General features: G+C 39.6%; 1 protein-coding gene across 1 annotated transcript in view; it reads left to right on the forward strand.

Moving 5' to 3' along the window:
- Nucleotides 1-2,792: 2,792 nt before the first annotated feature.
- Nucleotides 2,793-24,839, forward strand: part of LOC126106523 (neurogenic locus protein delta) — a 43,688-nt gene continuing 21,641 nt past the window's right edge. Inside the window, exons 1-5 of the mRNA XM_049912850.1 lie at nucleotides 2,793-2,872; nucleotides 8,719-8,896; nucleotides 14,103-14,222; nucleotides 22,083-22,274; nucleotides 23,843-23,903. Coding sequence (XP_049768807.1) covers nucleotides 2,837-2,872; nucleotides 8,719-8,896; nucleotides 14,103-14,222; nucleotides 22,083-22,274; nucleotides 23,843-23,903 — 587 coding nt within the window. The 5' untranslated portion in view covers nucleotides 2,793-2,836. The remainder of the gene's footprint in view (nucleotides 2,873-8,718; nucleotides 8,897-14,102; nucleotides 14,223-22,082; nucleotides 22,275-23,842; nucleotides 23,904-24,839) is intronic.

Consider the following 24,839-nt stretch of genomic DNA (forward strand, 5'->3'; position numbering starts at 1 on the left):
TCGGAACACCTGTGAGGCAAACGTTTGTGGGCAACATTCCTGAAATGGACTCGCCTACCCAGAGTCCCTACCTGAACCCAATGGAACTCATTTGGGTTGAATTAGAATATCGCTCCAGATTCCAACCTTCTCTGCATTCGGTTCTTGACGGAGAATAGGCTGTCATTCCTCCACAGACACTCAGACACCTCATTAAAAGTGTCGCCAGCAGAGTTCAAACCGTCATAAAGGCGAAGGATGGACTCACATTATATTAGCGCCCACTAAAAGGTGTCCGAATAATTTTGATCAAATAGTGTATCAATTTAACGACGAGTATTTTGAGAAACATGAAATGCTGTGCACGAAAACAATGTTTTCTTTGATTTGTTTTGTACGTATTCAGTAGAACCAGCCCTCGCAAATAGTTGCTGGTCGGTGCTAAGAACTCGTTAGCTGCGACGTCATGGCATTGTTGGCGGCGTCACAACAATGCTCCCCTAATAAAGACGCGTATGGAGTGTTGAAGCTTCTAGCAAACAGATGTGCAGGTGCTTAACGGCAAGGTTACTAAATAATAAGGTTGGGCAGTAAGCGCTCTGCTCTGCCATTGGCTGGCCTAGTGACGTCAGCGTGGAAGCAAGCGCTCACAAGCAGACGACACGGCATGCGCGTTCACGTCAAGTTTTTGGCGGAAAATTTTGTTTATACCAGAAATGAGATGTCTAAACTGCTTTTCTGCTGCTAAAATATTACAGTTAAAACTGATGAGTTAAATTCTTTCGTAGCTTATGCCTCACACATCGGTAAAATGTCAGATCACAACCACACTGACACACACTTGAAATTCGAAACCTCGGCTCAAATAAATCAGAGGAAATACAGAAGCGTCCGATCCTACCCGTCGGCTTTGACCCATGACGTCACAAATATGGCGGAAACGACCATAAACGACAATTCCAATATGGCGGATATAAAAACGTCGCATACGTATCATAAAGACGAAAATACATAGAAAAACAACACACACACAGGTTTCACAAAAAGCCTAATGACTATAACGGGACAAGCGTGGGAAATTGGGGGTTTTTGGGTGGGGAGAAACTAAATATACACAAATTTAGCCACCCACCGCCATACAAAACCACGCAAGACGACGAAAAAAATCGACATCACAAAACTCACCAAATACCACAAAACACATTCTTATCCAGAATCGGACACTTCCCTTGACCTATATAGATCTACAGTAGCTCCCGATCCCATAAATTAGGATCGAACACTTCCCTTGACCTATATAGCTCAACAGCATCTCCCGATCCCATCCCCCAATACAAAAATCAAAATACACCGCAAAACATTGCGAACAAACACTTCCCTTCACCTACATATATCTACAGCAGCTCCCGACCCCATAAATTGGGATCGAACACTTCCCTTGACCTATATAGCTCAACAGCAACTCCCGATCCCATCTCCCATTACAAAAATCAACATACTCCACCAAACATTGAGATTGAACACTTCCCTCCAACTATATAGCTCAACAGCAGCTACCAATACCATAACTTAGGATCGACCACTACCCTTGACCTATGTAACTCAAAAACATCTCCCAATACGAATACCAAATATGGCGGATATAAAAACGTCGCATACGTATCATAAAGACGAAAATAGCCCTCAACCGAGAACTATTAATCCGCTCTTTCATATCCATACCTGAACAAAAAACCACAACCGAATACACTTAATAACAAACTCAGCCGACGTACAGCAATCATCATTACATTAACCATCACACAAAACCGTTAACTCACTAATACAAATTCCGCTTCAAAAAGACGCACGCAGCACTCACCACTGACCAACAGCAAACTGAGCCCAACACACCAAACAAACGAAAACCATGAACATACCACCAGAGGGCACAACAAACAACAACACGACATCTACAAACACGCCACACTCACAAACCAAACTCCGCGCCGTAATGACGTCACACACCACAACACCCTTACGTCACGGGTCAAAGCCGACGCGTGAGATCGGATGTTTCTGTTGACCCAAATCAGAAACTATTCATTTAATCGCATTGAAATGAATTTACTTAAGAGCTCGAAGTTGCACACACTTGTTTGTAAGAACAGCATTCCTTCTTTCTAAAGCCGCTATAGTATTCATCAAAGTAACTTTATCTGTGTCTGAAAAAAAAAACTGTCATCTGTACATGTGCTCTTATTATGATGTTTCTTATTTGGTGACAGCTTTTCCAAAGTTTCCAGAGATTTCTTATGTAGTTTTCGTTTCTTATACCGTTTGGTTCTGTCTTCTGTTGCGGGTGACACATTGACAGTCGCACTACTGCACGGCAAAGTAGGCAAAGTATGCAAGCTTTTTCATTTTTATGTTGCCTATGTCTGCTAACACTCGAATTGCAAATACAGATTTGTTAAGGCGTTTCTGCAGTTCTGTGGTGTGCTCCTCCCAACTGAATTTATTATCAAGTTGTAATCCCAGGACTTTAAGACTGTCAACCTCGTATGTATGGTTCCATTTTTCCCCCACTTCTTTTCCGCATGTGCACACAATGCAATTGGGGTACGTACAACTGCTGCGGTTAATAACAAGTTGTTGTCAGCCATCTTGAACTTTGACGAAAACTTTGATGACAGTGTAATACCCCTTCTAGCGCTACGTCAAAGATCTTTGTCCAATATATTGGACGGAATATTGGATCACATCTTTGATCAAATCTTTGACAAAGAAATTTGATAGTGTAATACCGGCCTTTAGGGTACTGTTCTAATAAGCTGACATCACTGTCCTTCCAGTGCGACGTTCAAAGCTGTGAACTATGATGAACTTTTCCTCAGCGATGGAATGCTGGAAGGTACAGAGTAGTACATAAGCCTTCATTTCGTCATTTTCCGTTTCGATGACTTGTTTTCACAGTTCCTCTGGTAAGATCTCACATCTGAATTAATAGAACTCAACCATGCTGCTTACACTTGTTATGATTTACAAGTTCGTTTAGTTTTTGTTTATTGGCAAGGATTCTGTTTGAATTTACCAAGCAGGCTTCACTGCTCTCGTAGCGATTTTGTAGTGCATTGTTAAGCTAACAATTTATAGCAATCCCGCGGGGGGAGGGGGGATGCAAGATGAGGTATTTAACGATGCTCCACCCTCGAATCTGGAGTAAACTCTCACACGCCTCTAAAAGTGAGTGGATAGCTATCAGTTCTTTGGGATATAATACGTTTATTGTCACCTGTAAAATTTACTTAATATGGCTTGTCACGTCTCGAAAATGACCAGCTGATTTATATTAAAAATGGCAATTTTAGTTTTTGAGCACCCTCCCTCTCCTCCCGCCCGAACAAATGTCTGCGGACGTGCATGATCGTCACCACCAGCGCTAAGATTTAGTCCATACATTTGTTTGTGCCCTATCAAGTAACCATAATGCAGACAGAAATAAAAAGATAAAATCAGGATAGTGATTCTTCTGGAAAACCTGTAATTCTCAGGGTATTACATTTTACCAGAAAAAATTAAGGTCTTTAAGGTATATCATAAAATCTCTGGTGACTGCGTTTTTAACATATCATTGAAATTGAATTTTATTGAATTTCATAATTCACAAATTTTATAATACTTAATAATTATGTGTGTTAAATTACCAGTGTTTACAAAAACTGCAGTTAAATTACTACTTATGGTTAGAATATAGTGCAACTGAGAGGAAAGAGAACTTATTATTGTGGTATGCTGCCTCCTCACCTCCTCTTACCATTAATTTCTATTAATTTAACAGGAGCTCCTTGACATCACCTTCCTCCTCACACCTGGAATTCTCAGGGATTTTTTTTCCAAGTTTGAGCAGCCACATTGAAAATAAATCTGAAATAACCTAGAAATGTGTCTAAATGTGATAGTTGCTATTCACCATATAACGGAGGTGCTGAGTCACAGATAGTGTGTGGCTTCAATTTCCTGAAACCACAGTCGTGTGTGTGAGTTGCGTTTGTGTGTGTCAGTGTGTGTGTGTGTGTGTGTGTGTGTGTGTGTGTGTGTGTGTGTGTGTGTGTGTTTTTGACAAAGCCCTTACTGGCTGAAAACTTTGTGACAGTCACTTTGTTGTGCCCATCTGCAACTCAGCATCTCCATTATATGGTGAGTAGCATCTTTCCTTTTCATAATATTGTTACATCCCATCCTGGATTTTCCATAAGCTAAATACGATTAATTTAACACATTTTGATAAAATCACCACTGTCACTTTTAATATTGCTAAAGTTGTGGGACCCATACCAAGTAGGACCACAAGGGGATGCTAAACATACATGAAGAAGATCTCTGTGGTTGATCAGTGGTTTGTTTCACCAAGAGGAGAGCATCTACATCTACACTCTGCAAACCACTATGAGGTGCATGACAGAGGGTATGTCCCACTGTACCAGTTATAATTCTCCCTGTTCCATTCATAATGATTGTTTGAATGCCTCTGTGTGTGCAGTAATTATTATAATCTTATCCTGACAATCCCTATGTGAATGATATGTTGGGGATTGTAGTATATTTCTAGAGTCATCATTTAAAGCCAATTCTTGAAACTTTGTTAACAGACTTTCTCTGGATAGTTTACGCCTATCATAAAGAGTCTTCAAGTTCAGTTCCTTCAGTATCTCAATACCACTCTCCCATGGATTAGACAAACCCGTGACCATTCACGCTCCCCTCCCATACATACATTCAGTATCCCCTGTTAGTCGTATCAGGTATGGGTCCCTCACACTCGAGCAATATTCTAGAACTGGTCACATAAGTGATTTGTAAGTAATCTACTTTGTAGACTGATTGCACTTCCCCAATATCCTACCAGTAAACCAAAGTCTACCACCTGCTTTACTCATGAATATGTGATTATTCCATTCCATTTAATATTCCCACAAAGTGTTACACCCAAGTTTGTGTATGAGTTGGCTGATTCCAGTACTGACTCATATAGTCATAGGACACTATGTTTTTTCATTTTGTTGAAGTGTAAAATTTTACATTTCTGACATTTACAACAAGCTGCCAATCTCTGCACTGCTTTGAAATCTTATGAAGATCTGACTGAAAGGTTATGCAACTTCTTCCAGATAGTATTTCATTACAGGTAATTGCATCCTTTGCAAAAAGTCTAAGGTTACTGTTAATATTGTCTGCAAATTCATTAATCTACAACATGAGCAGTAAGGGTCCCAACACACTTCCCTGGGGCACATCCAAAGTTCATTCTGCATCTGACAATGACTCTCCATCTAAGATAACATGCTCCATCCTCCCTACCAAAAACTTCTCACTCCAGTCACAAATTCCATTTGATACCCATATGATTGTATTTTTGACAGTAAGTGTAGGCGTGGTACTGAGTCAAATACTTTTCAGAAATCAAGAAATACTTCATATACCTGATTGCCTTGATCCAAAGCTTTCAGTACATCATGTGAGAAAAGTGGAAGTTTGGTTTCAAATGATCGATGTTTTCGAAATCCGTGCTTGTCGCATTGTGGAGGTCATTCTGTTCAAGATGCCTCATTGTGTTTGAGCACAGAATATGTTCTAAGATTCTATAACAAATCAATGTCAAGGATACTGGGTGGTAGTTTTGTGGATAACTTCTGCTACCCTTCTTGTAGATAGGTGTGACCTGTGCCTTTTTCCAAGAACTGGGCACAGTTTTTTGTTTTTGGGATCCACACTAAATTATAGTTAGAAGAGGGGCTGCAGATTCAGTATAGAATCTAACAGGGACTCCATCGGGGCTTGGAGTTTTGTTCAAGTATAACAATTTCAGCTGTATCTCAACACCATGGGAACTAATACTTATTTCATTCATCTTGTCAGTGGTACGAGGATTAAACTGGGACAATTCTCCTGGTTTTTCCTTTGTAAAGGAACATTTTAAAATGGAGTTAAACATTTCAGCATTTGCTTTGCTACCCTCAATTTCAGTTCCTGTCTCATTCACTAGATTCTGGACACTAACTTTGGTGCCACTAATAGCCTTTACATATGACCAGAATTCCTTTGGGCTCTGTGAAAGATCACTTGACAATAGTCTGCTATGGTTGTCATAGAAGGCATAATACATTGCTCTCTTGACCACCAAATGCATTTCATTGAGCATCTATCTATCTATAGTCCTATGCTTTGTTTTACACCTCTTACACTGTAATCTCTGTTTCCTGAGAAGTTTCTTTATGGTGACTGTATACCATGGAAATTCCCTCTCATTATGAACCATTCTACTTTGTACGCGTCTATTCAGTGCAGGTCAACTGTTCTTTTAAACTTGAGCCAGAGATCCTCTGCATGTTACTGCCCTGTGCTGAAAGTTTCAAGTTCCTAATTGAGATATGGCACTGCTGATTTTTTATTTAGTTTACAGAATATATATATTAAAAAAAGATGCTGTGACTTACCAAACGGGAAAGCGCTGGTAGATAGACAAAATAAAAAACACACAAATATCAAGCTTTTGCAACCCACGGTTGCTTCATGAGGATAGAGGGAAGGAGAGGGAAAGACAAAAGGATGTGGGTTTTAAGGGAGAGGGTAAGGAGTCATTCCAATCCCGGGAGCAGAAAGACTTACCTTAGAGGGATAAAGAGGTCGGTATACACTCGCACACACACACATATCCATCTGCACATATACAGACACAAGCAGACATATGTAAAGGCAAAGAGATTGAGCAGAGGTGTCAGTCGAGGCGGAAGTACAGAGGCAAAGCTTGATATTTGTGTGTGTGTGTTTGTGTGTTTTTTATTGTGTCTATCTACCAGTGCTTTCCCGTTTGGTAAGTCACAGCATCTTTTTTAATATATTTTTCCCATGTGGAATGTTTCTTTCTATTATGTTTACAGAACATATATACATTTTTTGGCTTGCTTTAGTTGTCCTTAGTACTTTGGTAATCATTGTTGCCACAACCACATCATGGTTACTGATACAATTTTTGGTGTGGACACCCTCAAAGAGGTGAGGTCTGTTTGTTGCCATTAGATCCAATATATTGCCACCGTGGATGGGGTTCCTCATTATTTATTCTAGGTAGTTTTCAGAAACGGCATTTTGTAAAGTTTCACAGGATGTCTTCTCACGCCCACCACTAACCAAACTGTAATTTTCCTAACTGATCGTTGGGTGATTAAAATCTCCACCAATGATTACAGTATGACTGGGGGAACTTATGTAGAAGTGAACTGAGGTTTCCTGTAAAGTTTTCAGTTACATCAGGTGAGTCTGGTGGGCAGTAGAAGGATCCAATTACCATTTTATGCCCAAATGATCTCACATGCAGCATCAGTTTCTATCTTGGTAGATTTGAGTGTCTTGTGTACTGCCAAAAATACACCACCTCCATTTACCCTTTGATATACACTCCAATTTCCACCAAAAATTTCACTGCTATCAGTTTCAGGTTCCAACCAGCTATCAATATCTAGTATTATGAGAGCTTCACTGCTTTTCGCGAGTGCTTCAAACTCTGGCACTTTGTTATGAACGCTTTAGCAGTTTACCATTAGGATTTTTATACTCTCTCCCTGTGGGAAGCATTTCTTTTGATCTTCCACTGATACTTCAGGGTTTCCTACAGCTGTCGTTATCTGGGTTGGATGGAGAACTGTCTGATCTAATCCTTGTGTGTACCCCACACACAGTCAGCTACCTGAGCAGCAGCCTCAGATGTATAGTGCACACCTGACCATTTAGGGGGACCCTACGGTACTCAACCGTATGGCACAAGTCCAGGAAATCACAGCCTAGCTTGTCGCAGAACTTTTGAAGTCTCTGGTTTGGTCGTTCCACTGAATTCAGAACCAGAAGTTCATGATCAGTTCTGGGGACAATGCTGCAAATTCGGAGCATCGTTGACATTCCATGCACAATGCTGGTCCCCTCAACCTTCTCTACCAAATGCTGGAATGATGCAAGAATGACTCAGAGCCCAGACATCGGGCATCATTTGTTCCAATGTGCGCCACAGTCTGCACCCTGTTCCCTCAGTGGCTGCTGGAATAATGTCCTCAACATGTTGAATGAGGCCCCCAGGCATACACACTGAGGGCATCAGATGCCCTTTCCTGAAAAAATCTAGAAAAAGCTGAAGAATCTGTATTTTAAGGTACTTAACGATAGGTGCTGCCTAGGCCATGTGAAAGTCTAGATTCAGAGTTGCAGGAACCAGTGTTAAGTGAGCAGTCTATGAACATGCAGCTCTGGCACATCTTTATGTTGTATATATGTGGGTTATATGTACGACTATTAACTGGCCTTCCCCCCTCCCCCTGACTTGATATACTGTGTGATACATAGCACCCAACGATGGAGCAACACTCTCCAAAATAATTGTGCTATTAAAATGTCATTTACAACTGGAGCAGATTTCTCTGTCTCATCAATATGATCCTCAGTTGTGGTTGTTCTTAAAATCAACTTTATATCTCACTAGGAAGGCTGAGTGACCTGCCATTTCATTCTAATCTTTCACAACCTTTCACTCTTTCCTCCCTCAGGAAGGAACTAATATGTGAGATATTGGGGCAGTTGTGGAAAAGTCGAAGTTTTGTTCCACAAATCATCTTCCCCTGAGATGCTCATCTGGTTTCTCTTTGTATCTTCTAGTGTAACTTCATGACTTTTCTGTGTGCACCAGAAGTGATCGCTGTGTCGGTTCGGCAGGCGTGCGAGGTTCCAGCGAGCCAGAGCGAGCACAGCCACTACACGTGCAGCGACTCTGGGGAGCTGAGCTGCCAGCCGGGCTGGACGGGCGACGTGTGCGACGTGCCCATCTGCCGCAAGGGCTGCGACCCTCTGCAGGGATACTGCAAGCGGCCGGGGGAATGTCGCTGCAAGATGGGTGAGTCAGTCTAGTGGAGGGCCAGTCTGGTCGGTGTCTGGCTGCAACAGTGGACGGCAGCCAGGCAAGCAGTAACTTAATCGGAGTTAGCATATCTGCACTTTGCTAAAGAAAAAATTGTGGTAGACTCGTGCAAAAATACACAGCTCTACGTATTTCAGTTCCACTAACAAAGGCAAAAAGTTAGCTTTATGATTAGAAAGATATAAAATGAAAAGCAGTGCATCTATGGGAGGTACTGTGTGCTGAGGAAGCTGGAATGTAGGAATCAGCATAATGTCTCTCATAAATATCTAGAAAATTACTGGATGTACCTTATGTCTCACCAACTACATAACTGATTGACCATTCATGCAGAGTAACACAGGTGTTTACATGTGGTGTTAAAAACATTTAAAATATAAAATGGAATGAAAAGTCCAGTAGCCCACAATAACTGTATTTGTTGGAGTCGATTGGTGACTCCCACTTTGTGGGGTGTAAGTAATCCACACCCAGTTTCCTAACTAGATGCATAATATTCTCTGCTTGGATCTATTCATTCAGTACTTTCAAAATATCTTAGAAAACTTCAAGGTATTAATTTATAAAAATATCTGTACAGTTATACACCAGAAGGCACAATTTAAAAGTTATGAAAACAGTTAAAAATAGTATGAATCTCTAATTGACTACAACAAATTCAGTTATTGCAGACTATTAGACTTTTTATTCAGTTTTGTGTTTTAAATGTTTTAACAACTGTATGTAAACACCTATGTCATACTGTAATAATGGTCAATCAATTATGTATAGTTACTTTAGCTGTGGCTGCCCTTGTTCTATAAATCATTTGTTCACAAAGTGCCCTCAAGGAAATAAAAATTAAAAATTAATAATAAAAACATTATTATTTACCATATTTATTAATAGCTGAGGACTAATTTATGTTTATGATGAAGTTACAAGTGTGTGATACTCAAGTTTTGAATTTTTAGTGCTCTCTATGTATCTACCCCTCAAGCTCTCTCTCTCTCTCTCTCTCTCTCTCTCTCTCTCTCTCTCTCTCTCTCTCTGTGTGTGTGTGTGTGTGTGTGTGTGTGTGTGTGTGTGTGTGTGTGTGTGTGTGTGTGTGTGTGCGCGCATTTAGAAACTGAGAAATATCAATGAAATTTATCAGAACACAGAAAATGTATCGGAAACAGTATGGAAGAGAATATTACTAGTTTTTGGGAATATTTGCAGAATTCATGACAAAAGACTACCCAAAAGAATTTTCAAACTGCAAAAGCCAGGCTTATATATTTTTCTGTATCCAGTGAGGCTTGTTGTACATGGCTAGATACTTAGAATTTACATGTTCAATGACTGTGATTGTGACCCCTCATTATGAAATGGAATCGGTCTGACCGACAATTGTAGTACACTTCCTCTGGAAGAATTGTAGCAATATGCTGATCATTTACATGACTTTTTTATGTACATAAATGATTATTACTTAACTATGTTCACCGACTTTTTATTTCCCTCTCTTCAACACACATGTGCAAAAAAGATTTTTGTGGTTGAATACCTTACTCTGTTCTATGTGAGAGAAGTAAAGTTGCTACTCACCATGCAGAGTCATGATAGCCACAACAAAAAGATTCAAGATTCACACAATTATAGCTTTTGGCCATTAAGGTCTTTGTCAGCAGTAGACACACATACACACACACACTATCACGCAAACACAACTTGCACACACATCTGCAGTTTCAGAGAACTGAAACCACAGTTGGTTTCAGTTCTCTGAGACTGCAAATGTGTGTGCAAGTTGTGTTTGCATGAGTGTGTGTCTGTGCCGAAAGCTATAATTGTGTGAATCTTTTTGCTCTGCCTATCGCGACTCAGCATCTCCGCTATATGGTGAGTAGCAACTTTCCTTCTCTGGTATTGTTACATTCCATCCTGGATTTCCCATTGTTTGATTTTCACTCTGTTCTATGCCACACTAAGGCTGAGGTGTGGATGGTGTAAATCATGTCTCCTTCAAGTATTATATTTGTGGATGCTACTTCTGTTTCCAAACTATGATTGATTGTTGACAAGAAACTTCATAAGGGTATGGTATATACTACACCAAGAAAGCCAAGTGGAGATGTGTTCACCATCAGCGACACTTTTGACTGGAAAAGACATTCAGATCACCTTTGGTGTCACTATGGACTACCTTTCTCTTCTTTCTTCGCTAGGGGCTTCTGGGGATCATGATCCGATTAAAATACTTCACCTTTGGTGTTCCTTCCTTTTGTGCTAGTATTTCTTCATTTTTTTTACTGTATTTCTTTTTCCTTTCTCCCTTGAAGACTTACTTTTAAAAAATTTCCTGAAATATTTCTCTTTCATTAATTTTTCTTCCCTTATGTTGTTTCTTCATAAAACTTTCATGACCTCCTTAATCCAGGTGACTGTTGCATTTTCCCAAGAATATTTGAATTTTTTTTTGGGTAGTGTGTTGTCATCAAATCTGTAAATATGTCCAAAGATAGCAATCTTCTTCTCCATTGTTTCTGATACATTTTCTGTGTTCTCATGAATTTCATTGTTATTTCTTAATTTGCAGAATTCTGAAGTTTTCAAAGGGCCTCATATTTCCTTATTCTTCTGTCTATTTTCTCAAATTTTCAAGCTTATAGTTAAGTACTTAACATTCTGGTATTATTACTATTTTGTGGTGCCTTATTGTAAGGTTTGAGATAAGCACACATCCCCCCCCCCCCCCCCCCCCTCCATCCCACCGACACACACACACACACACACACACACACACACACACACACACACACACACACACACACACACACACACACGAGAGAGAGAGAGAGAGAGAGAGAGAGAGAGAGAGAGAGAGAGAGAGAGAGAGAGAGAGAGAGCACTAACAATTCAAATTTGATTGTGACTTTATCATATACAGAAATTATTCCCACATTTTTTAAGAAATGAGATAATTAATAAAGTGATAAAGTGTTTTTGTTATAACTTTCTTAATTTTTTATTTGCTCATGAGTATTGGTAAACAAGCCACATCCATTAACTATCTAGATATTTATATTGACATCAGCACCAATGTAAAATCTGCAGCAAAGACACATCATTGATTTCTGCATTCTAGCTTCCTCAGTGCACCATACCTCCCACAGACACGGTGCTTTTAATTTTGTGTTCATCTGTTGACAATCAGTTCTAGTTTCCCACCCCAGATTTTGGAGAACTACACCCAGTCAAGTCAATAGAGGTTTATAAACAAATGTTCTCAGCCCACTTTTTTTGATGGTACTGTAATGAAAAAGGTAAAAAAATCAAGCTAAAACACTAGTATGTCCACCAACTGTGCCCCTCACAACTGCTGGAGGAAGATGTGAGTCACCATTTGATGCTAAATTGTCTACTAAAATAGGCAATATACTGAAGAAAAAGAGATTTTGAGTGACCTACCATATAATAGAGATGACAGGTAGAAATTTATTTAACCAACCCAGTGAACAAAAGTGGAATGGAACCTACAAGATGATTTGCAAAGTGTGTAGTTCATACCAAGCAAGAAAAACTGGTAGATCAATGTGCACCAGTCTTGAAGAACACATCAGAAGCTGAAATCTGCAGGAAACTTGACAGCTTTGTGCACCACTGTGTGGAAACCAGACCTAGTCATGTAGTAGGTGCAGAAACAATACACTCTGCATGCAAGGGCCAGAAACTGACTGCTTGAAATACTGGAGATCAAGAGGCACTGCAAGAGCCATCCTGAATAAAATATTGAACAAAGGGACAGACTGCAGTTAGTTCACACTTCTTGATACTGCTAAACTGAACTGACTGCATGATCGATCTTTGTTCAATCCCCACTATGAAGGAAGTAAAATCCATCTTTGTCAAGTTGTGCCCTACTAAAGTTGTGCCCTACTACCAAGGGATTCCCCAATACGTCATTTTAGTGTTCTCAGATTCTCAATGTATTCATTATTGGCTCTGTACCTTTGTCCCAATTCAACCTGGGGTCGCCCTTGTTACTATCGATTTGGCGATATTAGTGTCAGAGGGTGGCTGGATGCCCTTCCTGTCGCCACCCTGTACCCCAGCTGTCTGCGTCGAGTGTAAGCAATGAAATAGTGCAAACATTTTGCAAATGTCTGTAAGCTGAGGTGGGGCATGAGGACCAGCCCAGTATTCACATAGTGGGATGTGGAAAACTGCTTAAAACCCACATCCAGGCTGACCAGCACACCAACTCTCATTGTTAATCCACCAGGCAGATTTGATCTGGGGCCGGTGTGCCCAACCAAGTCCAGGAAGCAGAGCATTAGTGCCCTCAGCTAACCTGACGGGTGATTCTCAATGTATTAAGTTTTGTATTTAATATTAGCAGTTAATTTCTTTCATAGTTGTAAATTATTTCTCATTTTTCACTTTTGTAGTCCTGTCTTCTTCAGTTGCATGTAACATTACCGTATATTGATAATTTTTACTTTTTTGACCATCTGACTACAACTGAATGAAACACAATTTTTGTGCCATACACATTTCACCTTTATTCTCTGCAAGGCATCTTCAATGACAGGTTGCATGGACGATTTTCTACATATTATGCTTCTGTTCCATTTTTGGTGCCGTTGCTCTTATAAATGCCACTTGCGGTTTTTTTCTCACATTTCACAGCAAACCAAAACATTGCATAAAAACAAGTGTTCAGTTCCTAGTGCTCTGAAATGTGGGAGAAAAACTGCAAGTAGCATTATAAGAAGAGGAACAGCACCAAAAATGGAACAGAGGCGTAATATGTAGAAAATCGTCCACACAGCCTGCCACTGAAGGTGCCTGGCAGAGAATAAAGGCAAAACACATATGGCATGAAAATTGTGTTTCATTGAGTTATAGTCAGACAGTCCAAAAAGTAAAAATTATCAATATACCATAATATTTCTCATTTTTGTTAGTACCATTATGCACAACAGTATCTTTGTGAGTAATACTAGACTATGTGCCTTACAACCTGAAACCTAGGTCACATAAATAAATATTTAGTGTAACAAATGGAAAATAAGAGTGTATTTTACATACAATAATTGATACTAGCAGGGTTGCAACACAGGCTTGATGTATCTGTGAAAGAAATGTGTGTGTTTTTTTCTTCTTGGGTCACCGTTCCTGTTTCTTTGGTCGTGCAATGAAGTGGAATATTTTCCAGGTTTCTATGGTGAGCTGTGCAACAAATGCATAACAATGTTTGGCTGCCAGCATGGCTACTGCAACAACAGCTTTGAATGCCTATGTGAGGAAGGCTGGGATGGGCTCTTCTGCTCTGAACGTGAGTACACAAATACACTTTTCTGTTTCCCTAATGGAGTTTATGAGAAATGTCTCAGATATTTGTTTGTGTTATGTTTATAGTTATTTGTAATGTACTTATTTTGGTAAGAAGGCAGACCCAGTGGCCAGTGTTTGACACTTGCACTTTCCTTTTTATTCTTCAGTGTACATCTACTACAAAAATTGTTACATTTGAGTCCAGATTTACGTGATCCTTTCAGTTCACTTTTGTAAAAATTTGAAAGGGTGTTTCTGACAATTAGGCCTTCATCTGGAGTTATACAATAACTGGCTGAATATAAACCACACATTTAATTATGACGGGGGGTTGTAGTAACCAAAACCAACTGCTGGAACGCCTTGGGCTGCGGATCGGAGCCACCAGGTGGGGAAGCCGCCGGCAGTGGAGCACGCACCACCGGGTAAACACAAGAACGTGTCTGATGACAGACCAACGACAACCGACAACAACTGACCACAACCGACTATGACCGACACAACAAGGAAGAGATAAACAATGGAGGCTTGTAGAAACCACAACACCAAACACCAACAGCAAATCCACTGGGAACCAGAGCCAGGCAAATGTCAACAACGAGCAACGACCAGAATGCAGTACCGCCGAGATAGAAACGCAGTCCAGAGCGAGTACCAGACTGACTGGACTAGGGCAGAGCGAGTCCCTACATACGAAACCGGAGAGAGTGGCTATTGGCCGCTGTCTGCATGTGGCGTAGCAGTGGCACCCTCGCTGCGTGAGAGCCGCTGCGCGGAATATCCGCCGCGGACATGGAACCACAAATTCTTGGGTGAAACTGCTCTTGAACAGGCAACATACATAGCAGTTAAATATGGTAATGACTATGACCATTCAGCCTGCTGAAGACTGTGGGTTTCATACTATACTTTCTGATTTTGATTACTGTTGCATCTCCACACATGCATCTCCACACATGCATGCAACAGCTAAAGATGCCATGGTTGTTTCACCCCAATAGTAGTATTTTTTCCACACTGTACTCTGTTATCTATAATGAAGTTATGCTGGAAAAGGTGGACAAATATTTAGTCAGATCTTGATAAGATTTCAAAGTGGTGCAATGATTGTCAACTTGCTTTAAGCATTCGGTATATAAAATTGCGTACTTCACAAAATAAAGAAGATATAGTTTCCTAAGCCCATCAGTGAGTCACAACTGGAATCACTAAATTCTTGTGATTACCCAGGAGTAACAATTTGTTTATGGATCTGAAATGGAATGATCTCATAACTTCAGTCATAGGTAAAGCAAGCGCCAGATTTTGATTTATTGGTAGGAAACTGGGAAAGTGCAATCAATTTAACAAAACACTCATGGAATCCATTCCAGGATATTGCTCAAATGTGTGGGACCTGTACCAAATCGAAATAACAGAGGATATTGAACACATACAGAGAAGGGCAGCATGAATTTCACAGGTTTGTTTGACCAGTGCAAGACCTTCACAGAGATGCTGCAATGACTGGCAAGTACTTAAAGAAAAACACAAACTTACTCACCAATGAACATGTACAAAGTTTCAAGAGTAGTCTATATCAGCATTACTTCTTACTCCAAAAGCCACTTAATAGTTGTGGCAGAGAGTACTTCTGGTATTACTAATTGATCCTCCCTTCCCTCTTCACTGGCAAATGATGTATGAGATCAATGAATGTTGGGGAACCTCTGTTATAGCACCAATTTCTCGAATTCTATCATCAGGGTTATCTCATGAGACGTATGTGAGAGGAAGTAATATGTTGTTCAATAGTAAACCTCTCCATGATTCAGAATGTCCCTCTTGTAATGTCTGTCACTGGAGTTTTATGAGCATCTCTGTAATGCTCTCATCCCAACTAACTCGCCACTCTTCATTATATCTTCTCTGTTTATTCTACCAGTCCTACTTGGTAAGGATCCCATATTGATAAACAGTACTTAAGAATTGGTTGAAAAGTGCCTTGTAATCCATGTCCTTCATGGATGACTTACATTTCCTTAAGAGTCTTCCTTTGAATCTCAATGTGGCATCAGTTTTTCCTACAGTTTTCTTTATTTGGTCATTAAGGTCACTCTAATTACTCCTAGATATTTCGCAGTAGGTACTGTTTCCAGCAATTTATCATCAATAGTGTAGTTGTACTACAGTGGATTTCTTTTCCTATGTGTGCACAGTATCTCATGTTTATTTAAATTCAGGGTCAACTACCAGAGCCTGCACCATTCATCAACCTTCTGCAAATTGGCACTGTCTGTTGGCATTGGTGCTTTCTTACGGACAAACACATTGTCTGAGCAGTCTCCAAGAGCTTCTGACATTTTCTAGTAAACATTTTTATACATTGTAAACAGTAACAGACATCTCACACTTCCTTGGGGTAGCCCTGAAATTATCTTTTCATCTCTTGATTTTGTTCCTTTTGGAACAACGTGTTATCTGCAATGACATTTTGAACCCAGTCATGAATCTTGTCCAACACTCTGTAAGCTCAAATATTTTTCTCTAAACAACAGTTTGGGATGGGTTTTGAATGTCCTCCTGAAGTTAGGAACACACCATCAACCTCTGTAAGTGAGGAGTCCAGTAATGTTCTGAAACCTACTACATATTGCTCCCATAGGGATTGCAAAGATCAGATTTGACTAATTATAGGATTTACAGAGGTAATTAAGTAAACACCATTTTCACAGCCCATATGTGAATGGAATGGGAAGAAGCCCTAATAAAGTGAAGAATGTGATGTGCCAACTGCCATACATTTCACTGGGGTTTATAGAATATTGATGTAGATCTGGACATGGATATCAAAATTGAGGAGTAGTAAGGAAAAAATAAATCAGTATGTCAGCATTCGCTTGTAATTTGGAAGCATTTACAAATATTTACCTTAGATTGGAAATGGCGGGAGATCATACAGTCTTTAGCAAATATATGGTAGGAAAGGAGTTTTGTTACTCTTGTTACCGAAAAGTAATGACATTTTTGTATGACAATAAAGTGCTTCCCTATATACTTTCAATTTGCTGCCGCTCATACCTCACCTGTCTTTCAACAACATCTTTGCCTCTGTACTTCTGCCTCGACTGACATCTCTGCCCAAACTCTTTGCCTTTACAAATGTCTGCTTGTGTCTGTGTATGTGCGGATGGATATGTGTGTGTGTGCGAGTGTATACCTGTCCTTTTTTCCACTCCCGGGATTGGAATGACTCCTTACCCTCTCCCTTAAAATCCACATCCTTTCGTCTTTCCCTCTCCTTCCCTCTTTCCTGACAAAGCAACGGTTGGTTGCGAAAGCTTGAATTTTGTGTGTATGTTTGTGTTTGTTTGTGTGTCTATCGACCTGCCAGCACTTTCGTTTGGTAAGTCACATCATCTTTGTTTTTAGACATATTTTTCCCATGTGGAATGTTTCCCTCTATTATATTCAATATTTATTTATTCATTCAGGAATACTCTCAAAAACTGTATGATTTGTGATAATAATGGAATGAAAGTAGATACTGAGATACAAACTATGGTTTATTATTTATTTATCAAACTTTTTTCAGAAGAATTTATACTAAATAGTGTCTCGTTTAAAAATTGGGAATGACTAAAATAGGATTATTACTACTTTTGGTCAGGTGTTAAATCGGATGCTTCTTTCTATTAGCTGTATAAGTAGTCTTCAAGCATAAGCTTTCATGCATTGGCTACCCCATATATGATAACAATGGAGTGAGAGGTTGTACATCAGTCACATACACATGTAAATGCAATCTCCTGACCGATTTTTCAGAACATGCTTGATCAGGGGTTAATATACCACTCAAAGAGTGACAAAATATTCACATTAATGTGAAGAACATTCTCAGCAAAGCGTCTGATGTCCACAATTAATTGCATAATTGAGGTTGCAGTCCAAACCATTATCTGCACCACTGAACTATAATTTCATGAGCTTATTTTTACAGTATTTCTCCAAAGGGTGTAAATCACAAGCGACATTCTTGTAGTTTGCACTCGGTTTAAAAATCCAATTACAGTACCTGTTAATCATCTCCCATTGAGCCCTTTACAAGTACTGACATTCCCCTCACATGACTGCTTCTAATAGCAATACCACTTTGATTTTCTTATGCCTTTTCTTTGTAGTACTAGCTTATACCTTATGATCTATACCACCAAAATACTTCTAACGGTAGAAAATTCAAGATGAAATATCAATATGAATGTTAGGGTAAATTGCTTCTTACCACACAGAGGAGTCATTGAACATGTAATCACAGACTGCTAGTAGTCTACAATTAAATGTGACCCTTTGCTGTTAAGTGCTTCCTTTATGGTGAGATTTGCAATCTGTCCCTATATTTACATCAAAATACTTCAGAAATTGTTGAATTGTAAAATTACTTTCATCAGTGGCCTCAAAAGGAGTGAAGCTGTTGGAGATGCCTACACTGAAGTTACTACACGTGTAGGGCTCTCTGGATCTTTTTTGTAAGGTTTCACAGTAATCTAGTGTATTCATCTAAACATGTTTTATCATCGTGCCTCCTGTTCTGTACACTTGCACCAAATTACTTGCACATTACTTTTTTATGTTATTTGTAAGAAAAGAAGAGTGTTTGTACATTATTGCATTGCATCTTGACATGAGCCTAACCTGATAGAGATTGGCGTTTTTGATGTGATGTGTCATTTTACCACATGTTTCTCCATATCTGAGCATATGCACATACTTTTGACACAAGTTGCCAAATAGATATCTCTCTATTAACTGAACTTTGTAGGCATACATCATTATTAATGATTCATCAGTTACCAACAACAGGAGAATGGTGATAGTTTCCTCTTTGTAGCCTGTGTTGGGATTCTCTCCTTCAGTTCCTGAATCTGTCTTAAAAAAAGTGCATAGTGACTAGTGTATGCCTCTCCTGAAGTCCTGCAACTCTTACAAAAAATATCTTACAGTTTGTCTTTGGGATCTCATCAATTTTTATCTCAAGTCACAGGTATACAGAACATCATATGCATCTCTCATGTGGGATGTAGTTCATCTTTAATGGACCGCAAATAGGCTCACATAATATGGACCCATAATGCCTCTTTCAACAACCGTTCTCACCACCATCACTACACTGGCCTATGTTCTGCTCACAACCATTCCCTACTGCATGGAATATGCCATGTTTAATGAAAATTTATGACACACCAGAAAGCAGACCTGACCTATTTACCACAGGCAATGGTCTTATCTGTTACAGTTGTTACTGGTTTGATCACACCTGTAAACCTGATTTAAACTTCCACAGCTAGTGATGTTTTCCTCCTATAATCTCTGAATACTAAAGTGGAAGTTCTCTCCCTGGGTATGTGGAACAGAATAGCAACACTGCACGAATGGACTGTCGCTACATGTGTGTAACACAGCTGAATTGAATTCACTGAAATGAAATGAGTGGAGTCAGTGGAGATGTAGTAAATGAAGATGCAATGAGATGAAATCTTATCAGTAAAAACTGTTGAGAAATTCTGAACCTGTAGTGGACTTTACAAGGAGGGATCCATAAGTAATGCGACCAAATTTTTCCTGACAACAATACACCACAACACGTTCTAACCTGCTGGTTTAAGTAGGGGAGGATGTTAACTTCAAAATGCACTCAATATCCATCACCTCCTACTGGAGGGTCGGGATGTGGATTCTTGTGAACCCCATTGTGAAGTTACATAACATGGCACAATGGATCATTCTGTGAAGCAATGTTACATGATTCAAGTTTTACTATAAACTTAAGAAGTCTGCCAGTGAAACATTTCCATTAATTCAACAGGCTGTTGGGAGTGATTTCTTGACAAATTGACAAGTTCTTTGATGGCACAAGTGATTCATTGAGGATGAAGAGGACTTCACTAATGAACCTTGCAGTGAAGATCCATCAATCTTCTGAATCCACAGAAATGTGACATATGTGTATGACTTTGAATTCTGACTGACTGTAGAGCCTTTAATGGATAGCAGAAACTCTAAACAAGGCCAAATATCAGTTTATCTCATTCTAGCTGAAGACTTGAACATGAAAAATGTGTGAACCAAATTGGACCCAAAAGCCTTGACCAAACAATATGTGAGTGTTTTGGTGCTAAGAACTCTTGAAGTGTGTTAAAAAGATACTAATTTTTTTAAACTTAGCTTTCACTGGTGATGAACCATGGATTTATGAATGTGACTTGGGGACAAAAACTTCTGAGGAGTGGCACATTCCAGCATTGCTGCATCCCATGCATGAGCAAGTCCAGTTTGAAAACCATGCTCATTGGTTTCTTTGACTCCGGAGGCATTATTCACCTGAATTCATACCTACCAGGACTGCTATGAATGTAGTTCTCTACTGAAAATGCTTAAAAGACTGAAAAGGAGGGTTGTCTGCAGCCGAAGTGACATCAAGGATGAGTGGAAATTGGATAATGACAGTACATCAACCCATAGCATCTTTGTTGTCAGTTAATTTCTGGCCAGAACCTACTCCCTCCTGCTTCCCCATCTTCTCTACAGCCCTGACAGGCTCCCCCTTATTTTTGTTTCCTTGCTAATAAGTGGGCCTTAAAGGGAACAGAGGTACACTATTGAAAACGTACAGACTCATGTTACACAGGCTCTAAAGGAGATCCATGAGGAGGCCTTCCAGGATGCCCTCTAGGGCCAGGAAAACCACTTCCAGAACTATCAATATGGGAGAGAGCTATTTCGAAATATTTCGACTAATTGTGTGCGAGTGTTCAATAAATGTTTTTTTTACATACATTTGTTCTCAGTACTTATGGAACCCACCTTGTATGTCTTGACAAATGAAAATTTTGTGGCAGACTGGGGTATTAATCACTGATAAGTATAGGATCCAGGGTTGGCCCTAGTCAGCATAATTTCCATTACTCTTAACTTATTCATTGCACTGGAGTTTAACATTTGCTGGGTCTAGTTCACTTAAATCATATCATAATGTTGCAGTTCATTCAATTCATCACCACTGATTTCGTGTGAGTGAATGTAATATAAATATAATAGAGGGAAACATTTCACGTGGAAAAAATATATATAAAAACAAAGATGCTGTAACTTACCAAACAAAAGCATTGGTATGTTGATAGAGACAATAAAAACTACACAAACACACACACAAATTTCAAGCTTTTGCAACCCAAGGTTGCTTCATCGGGAAAGAGGGAAGGAGAGGGAAATACAAAAGGATGTGGGTTTTAAGGGAGAGGGTAAGGCGTCATTCCAATCCCGGGAGCAGAAAGACTTACCTTAGGGGGGAAAAAGGACTGGTATACACTTGCGCGCGTGCACACACACACATATCCATCTGCACATATACAGATACCAATGTAATATAATGTTTATTAAACAATGAGCTTGCAGAATTTATCCATCATCTATATGACTGCCATTATCATCAATCAATGTGAGAATGCATGCATTATCCTTTGCTTTTTTTTAGTGTGTAAGGTAAGATCTGCAGAATGTACCATCTCTGCCCATTCCACTCTCCCTCCCCTCCCCCCCCCCCCACTCTCTCTCTCTCTCTCTCTCTCTCTCTCTCTCTCTCTCTCTCTCTCTCTCTCTCTCTCTGTCTCTCTTTCTTTCTCTCTCCTGTCTTTCTCCCCAACACCCACCCTGTCCTAAATGTATATTTCTATGAGTTACAAATGTGCTTGAGACCGCAGTTTGTGTGTGTGTGTGTGTGTGTGTGTGTGTGTGTGTGTGTGTGTGTGTGTGTGTGTGTGTGTGCGCGCGCGCGCACAGTTTAGTACTGCAGTTAATGTAATGCTGTGGTATCGGTGTCGCGCAGCAATCTGCCGGAAGGACTGCCACGCGACCCGGGGCTACTGCGAGGCGCCGGGCGAGTGCCGGTGCCGGCTCGGCTGGGCGGGCGACACGTGCCACGAGTGCCAGCCGCTGCCCGGCTGCCAGCACGGCACCTGCACGCGCCCACTGGAGTGCCGCTGCCACGCGGGGTGGACCGGTCTGCTGTGCCAGACGCGTGAGTTGCACACACCTCAGTAGTGCTAGTAGCAGTGGCAATACTGATAGTAGAAGTAATAATAATGTTCCACTTCATTTCTAGCTGTAGCTTCTGTATTACTAAATGGGTAACCTGGTTCGTGGTGCAAAGTCCCAGTTGCATGTTACCAACCTAATGGCTATCAGTGGCAAGAAAAATTTGATTTTTAGCATTTCATTTTATCTTTGAGCAAATTTAAATGTTCAAAACACTGCCATAATCTGCTCATTCAGAGGTGTAATCTTATGCGAAAAATTTAACACAGTAAGACAAGTGTTGCAGTTAGAAATGTGTGTATGACTTGGGGCAGTGTAACTCATGGAGCACTAAACACCCAGACCATATTCACCCTCAGCATCTGAGAATACTTTACACATGAATTCGTGCTTATGAAACTTTTTTTTGCTGACACTCCCCCCCACCCCCCTCAAGCACAGACAAAATAATGAAAGAAAAAATGTTTATTGCTTATGACATTTTCGCTGTTCATGCATCAACCATGATACTTTAATTCATTACTTCTTTATGACCTACTCTATTCGCAACACACAGTGCAAACAGTATCTACATATACCACTGAACGTGTGTACAAAATTAAGTCATTGTACAACACACAGTTCATGCTACATCATGTAATAAACATTGAGACTTGTGAGAAAATAGCTTTTGCTTAAAACTGAGTGCATATCAGCCAACTATGCCTATCTGGAGCACTTACTACCAACAAACTTTAAACATGATTTCAGATCTTTTTGAAAATTACTTAATTGCCTGTTTAATGTCAAATATTTAAGACATTAACTCATTTGTAAAGTAATCAGATGTTTGAAGCTCTTTTACACTTTGACACATTGGAGTTCACTTCTTTACAGAACAGGGCATGAGGAGGTTTATTGATGATTACAATTCAACACAGTGTCAATGGAGAAGTATATTTCTACATAGAATACGTGGTCCATCTTAGGATAGAAAGTAAGGCCTATAATATACAACATATAAATAAGAAACAGTCCAGTGCCTAGGCAAAAAGCATGACTAGGTTTATTAAGAATTCTGTGATAATAGAGTGTACAGGATCTAACTGACAAGATTGCCTGACCATAATGTTTAATATGAAGTGCTGAATGGTGTATAAGAATGTAAAAATTAGTTATTACTGCTGAACTCCTGTAATTAGCATTACTTTTTATGTAGCCAGCCAATATTTCAAACTTAATAAAAATATAAATGGGATTAGGAAAGTGGAATAGGTCTACAAGCTTGTGCAACACATTTACAACAAGCAGTCACATCTGGTCTCACGTCTGTTCTCTGTGAGTAACCACTCACATGGTACACTGAGTATACAGTAACATTTTGTACACTTCCTTCATAGTTGCTATTGTAAATTGGTTTAAAAGTTATAAGCTGATGAATGTTGGAAACATTTACACAATAACAGACCCTTTAATTGTGTTAGATAAACAGCATAATGAATGACCATAACTTTGCTACTTTGACATAATAGCAGCTTTACATGATTTACTAAGTAAATATTGTTCTTGCAGCCATCTGTGCTGAGACCTGCCATAAGGAGAGAGGCTATTGCAGAAAACCTGGAGAATGCAGGTAAGATGCAACACAAGAAAGAAAACATGAATCAGTACCTCAGATTGTAAGTGCTCTTTTTTTACTAACACTAGTTCATCAACAAAAAATTCTTACACAATCAGTGAAAGTAATTATTAGAATGGTGTGTAAATTCATAAAATATAATTAGGGAACAAAATATTTTATATGTGATGATAAGGGGGAGAAAGAACACCTGTCATTTCACTCTTTAACAGATTTTCAAATACTGACAGTAGGTTAAAGAAGTAACCTGAAATTCTTTCCTATTTCCTGAAACAGAAACAAAATTCTTTAAGTAAAATACGAGAGAATTAGAGGAATGCAACACAGATTACAAAGTCAAAGAACTGATTGAGAAGACCCTTACAAAAACCGAAAGTAACCTTCCATGAGAAAGTATCAGAAACTTTTGAGATAGAGATGGGAGTGAGACAGGTCAACAGGTTCCAGCCAGTGCTATCTTTTAGAAAAATAATGTGGGAATGGTGAGAACAAGAAGCATAAAATTGAGCTCCAAAAAGGACAATCTGAATGTATTCATAGATGATACAGTGATGCTAAGAGGAACAGGAAATATGATGCTGCAAAAGCTACATGAGGTAGTTCAGAAAACAGGCCTGGAAATATCACATGGAAAGATAAAAGTGATGAATGTGACAGGGGGGTGGAGTTCAGCACACCTAATAATCAAGGAGAACAAGTTCAGATACCTGAGAGAATGGATGTAGCCAACTGGACCAGGCAAAGAAGTTAATAAAAATATTATTAGAAGGCTTACAAACATATTTACAACAAGCAATCAGGTGGAAATTTTATACACCGACCACAGCCTCTCAGCCCGGAAGTTTTAACTGAAGAAGCAATCAAATTGCTGAAGGAGAGAGTGCTCCGTGTGTAGACAAACTCTTCCAACTCGAAATTATATTACAGCGC

This window comes from Schistocerca cancellata, chromosome 10 (assembly GCF_023864275.1).
Source record: "Schistocerca cancellata isolate TAMUIC-IGC-003103 chromosome 10, iqSchCanc2.1, whole genome shotgun sequence".
In the NCBI taxonomy this organism is placed as follows: Eukaryota; Metazoa; Arthropoda; class Insecta; order Orthoptera; family Acrididae; genus Schistocerca; species Schistocerca cancellata.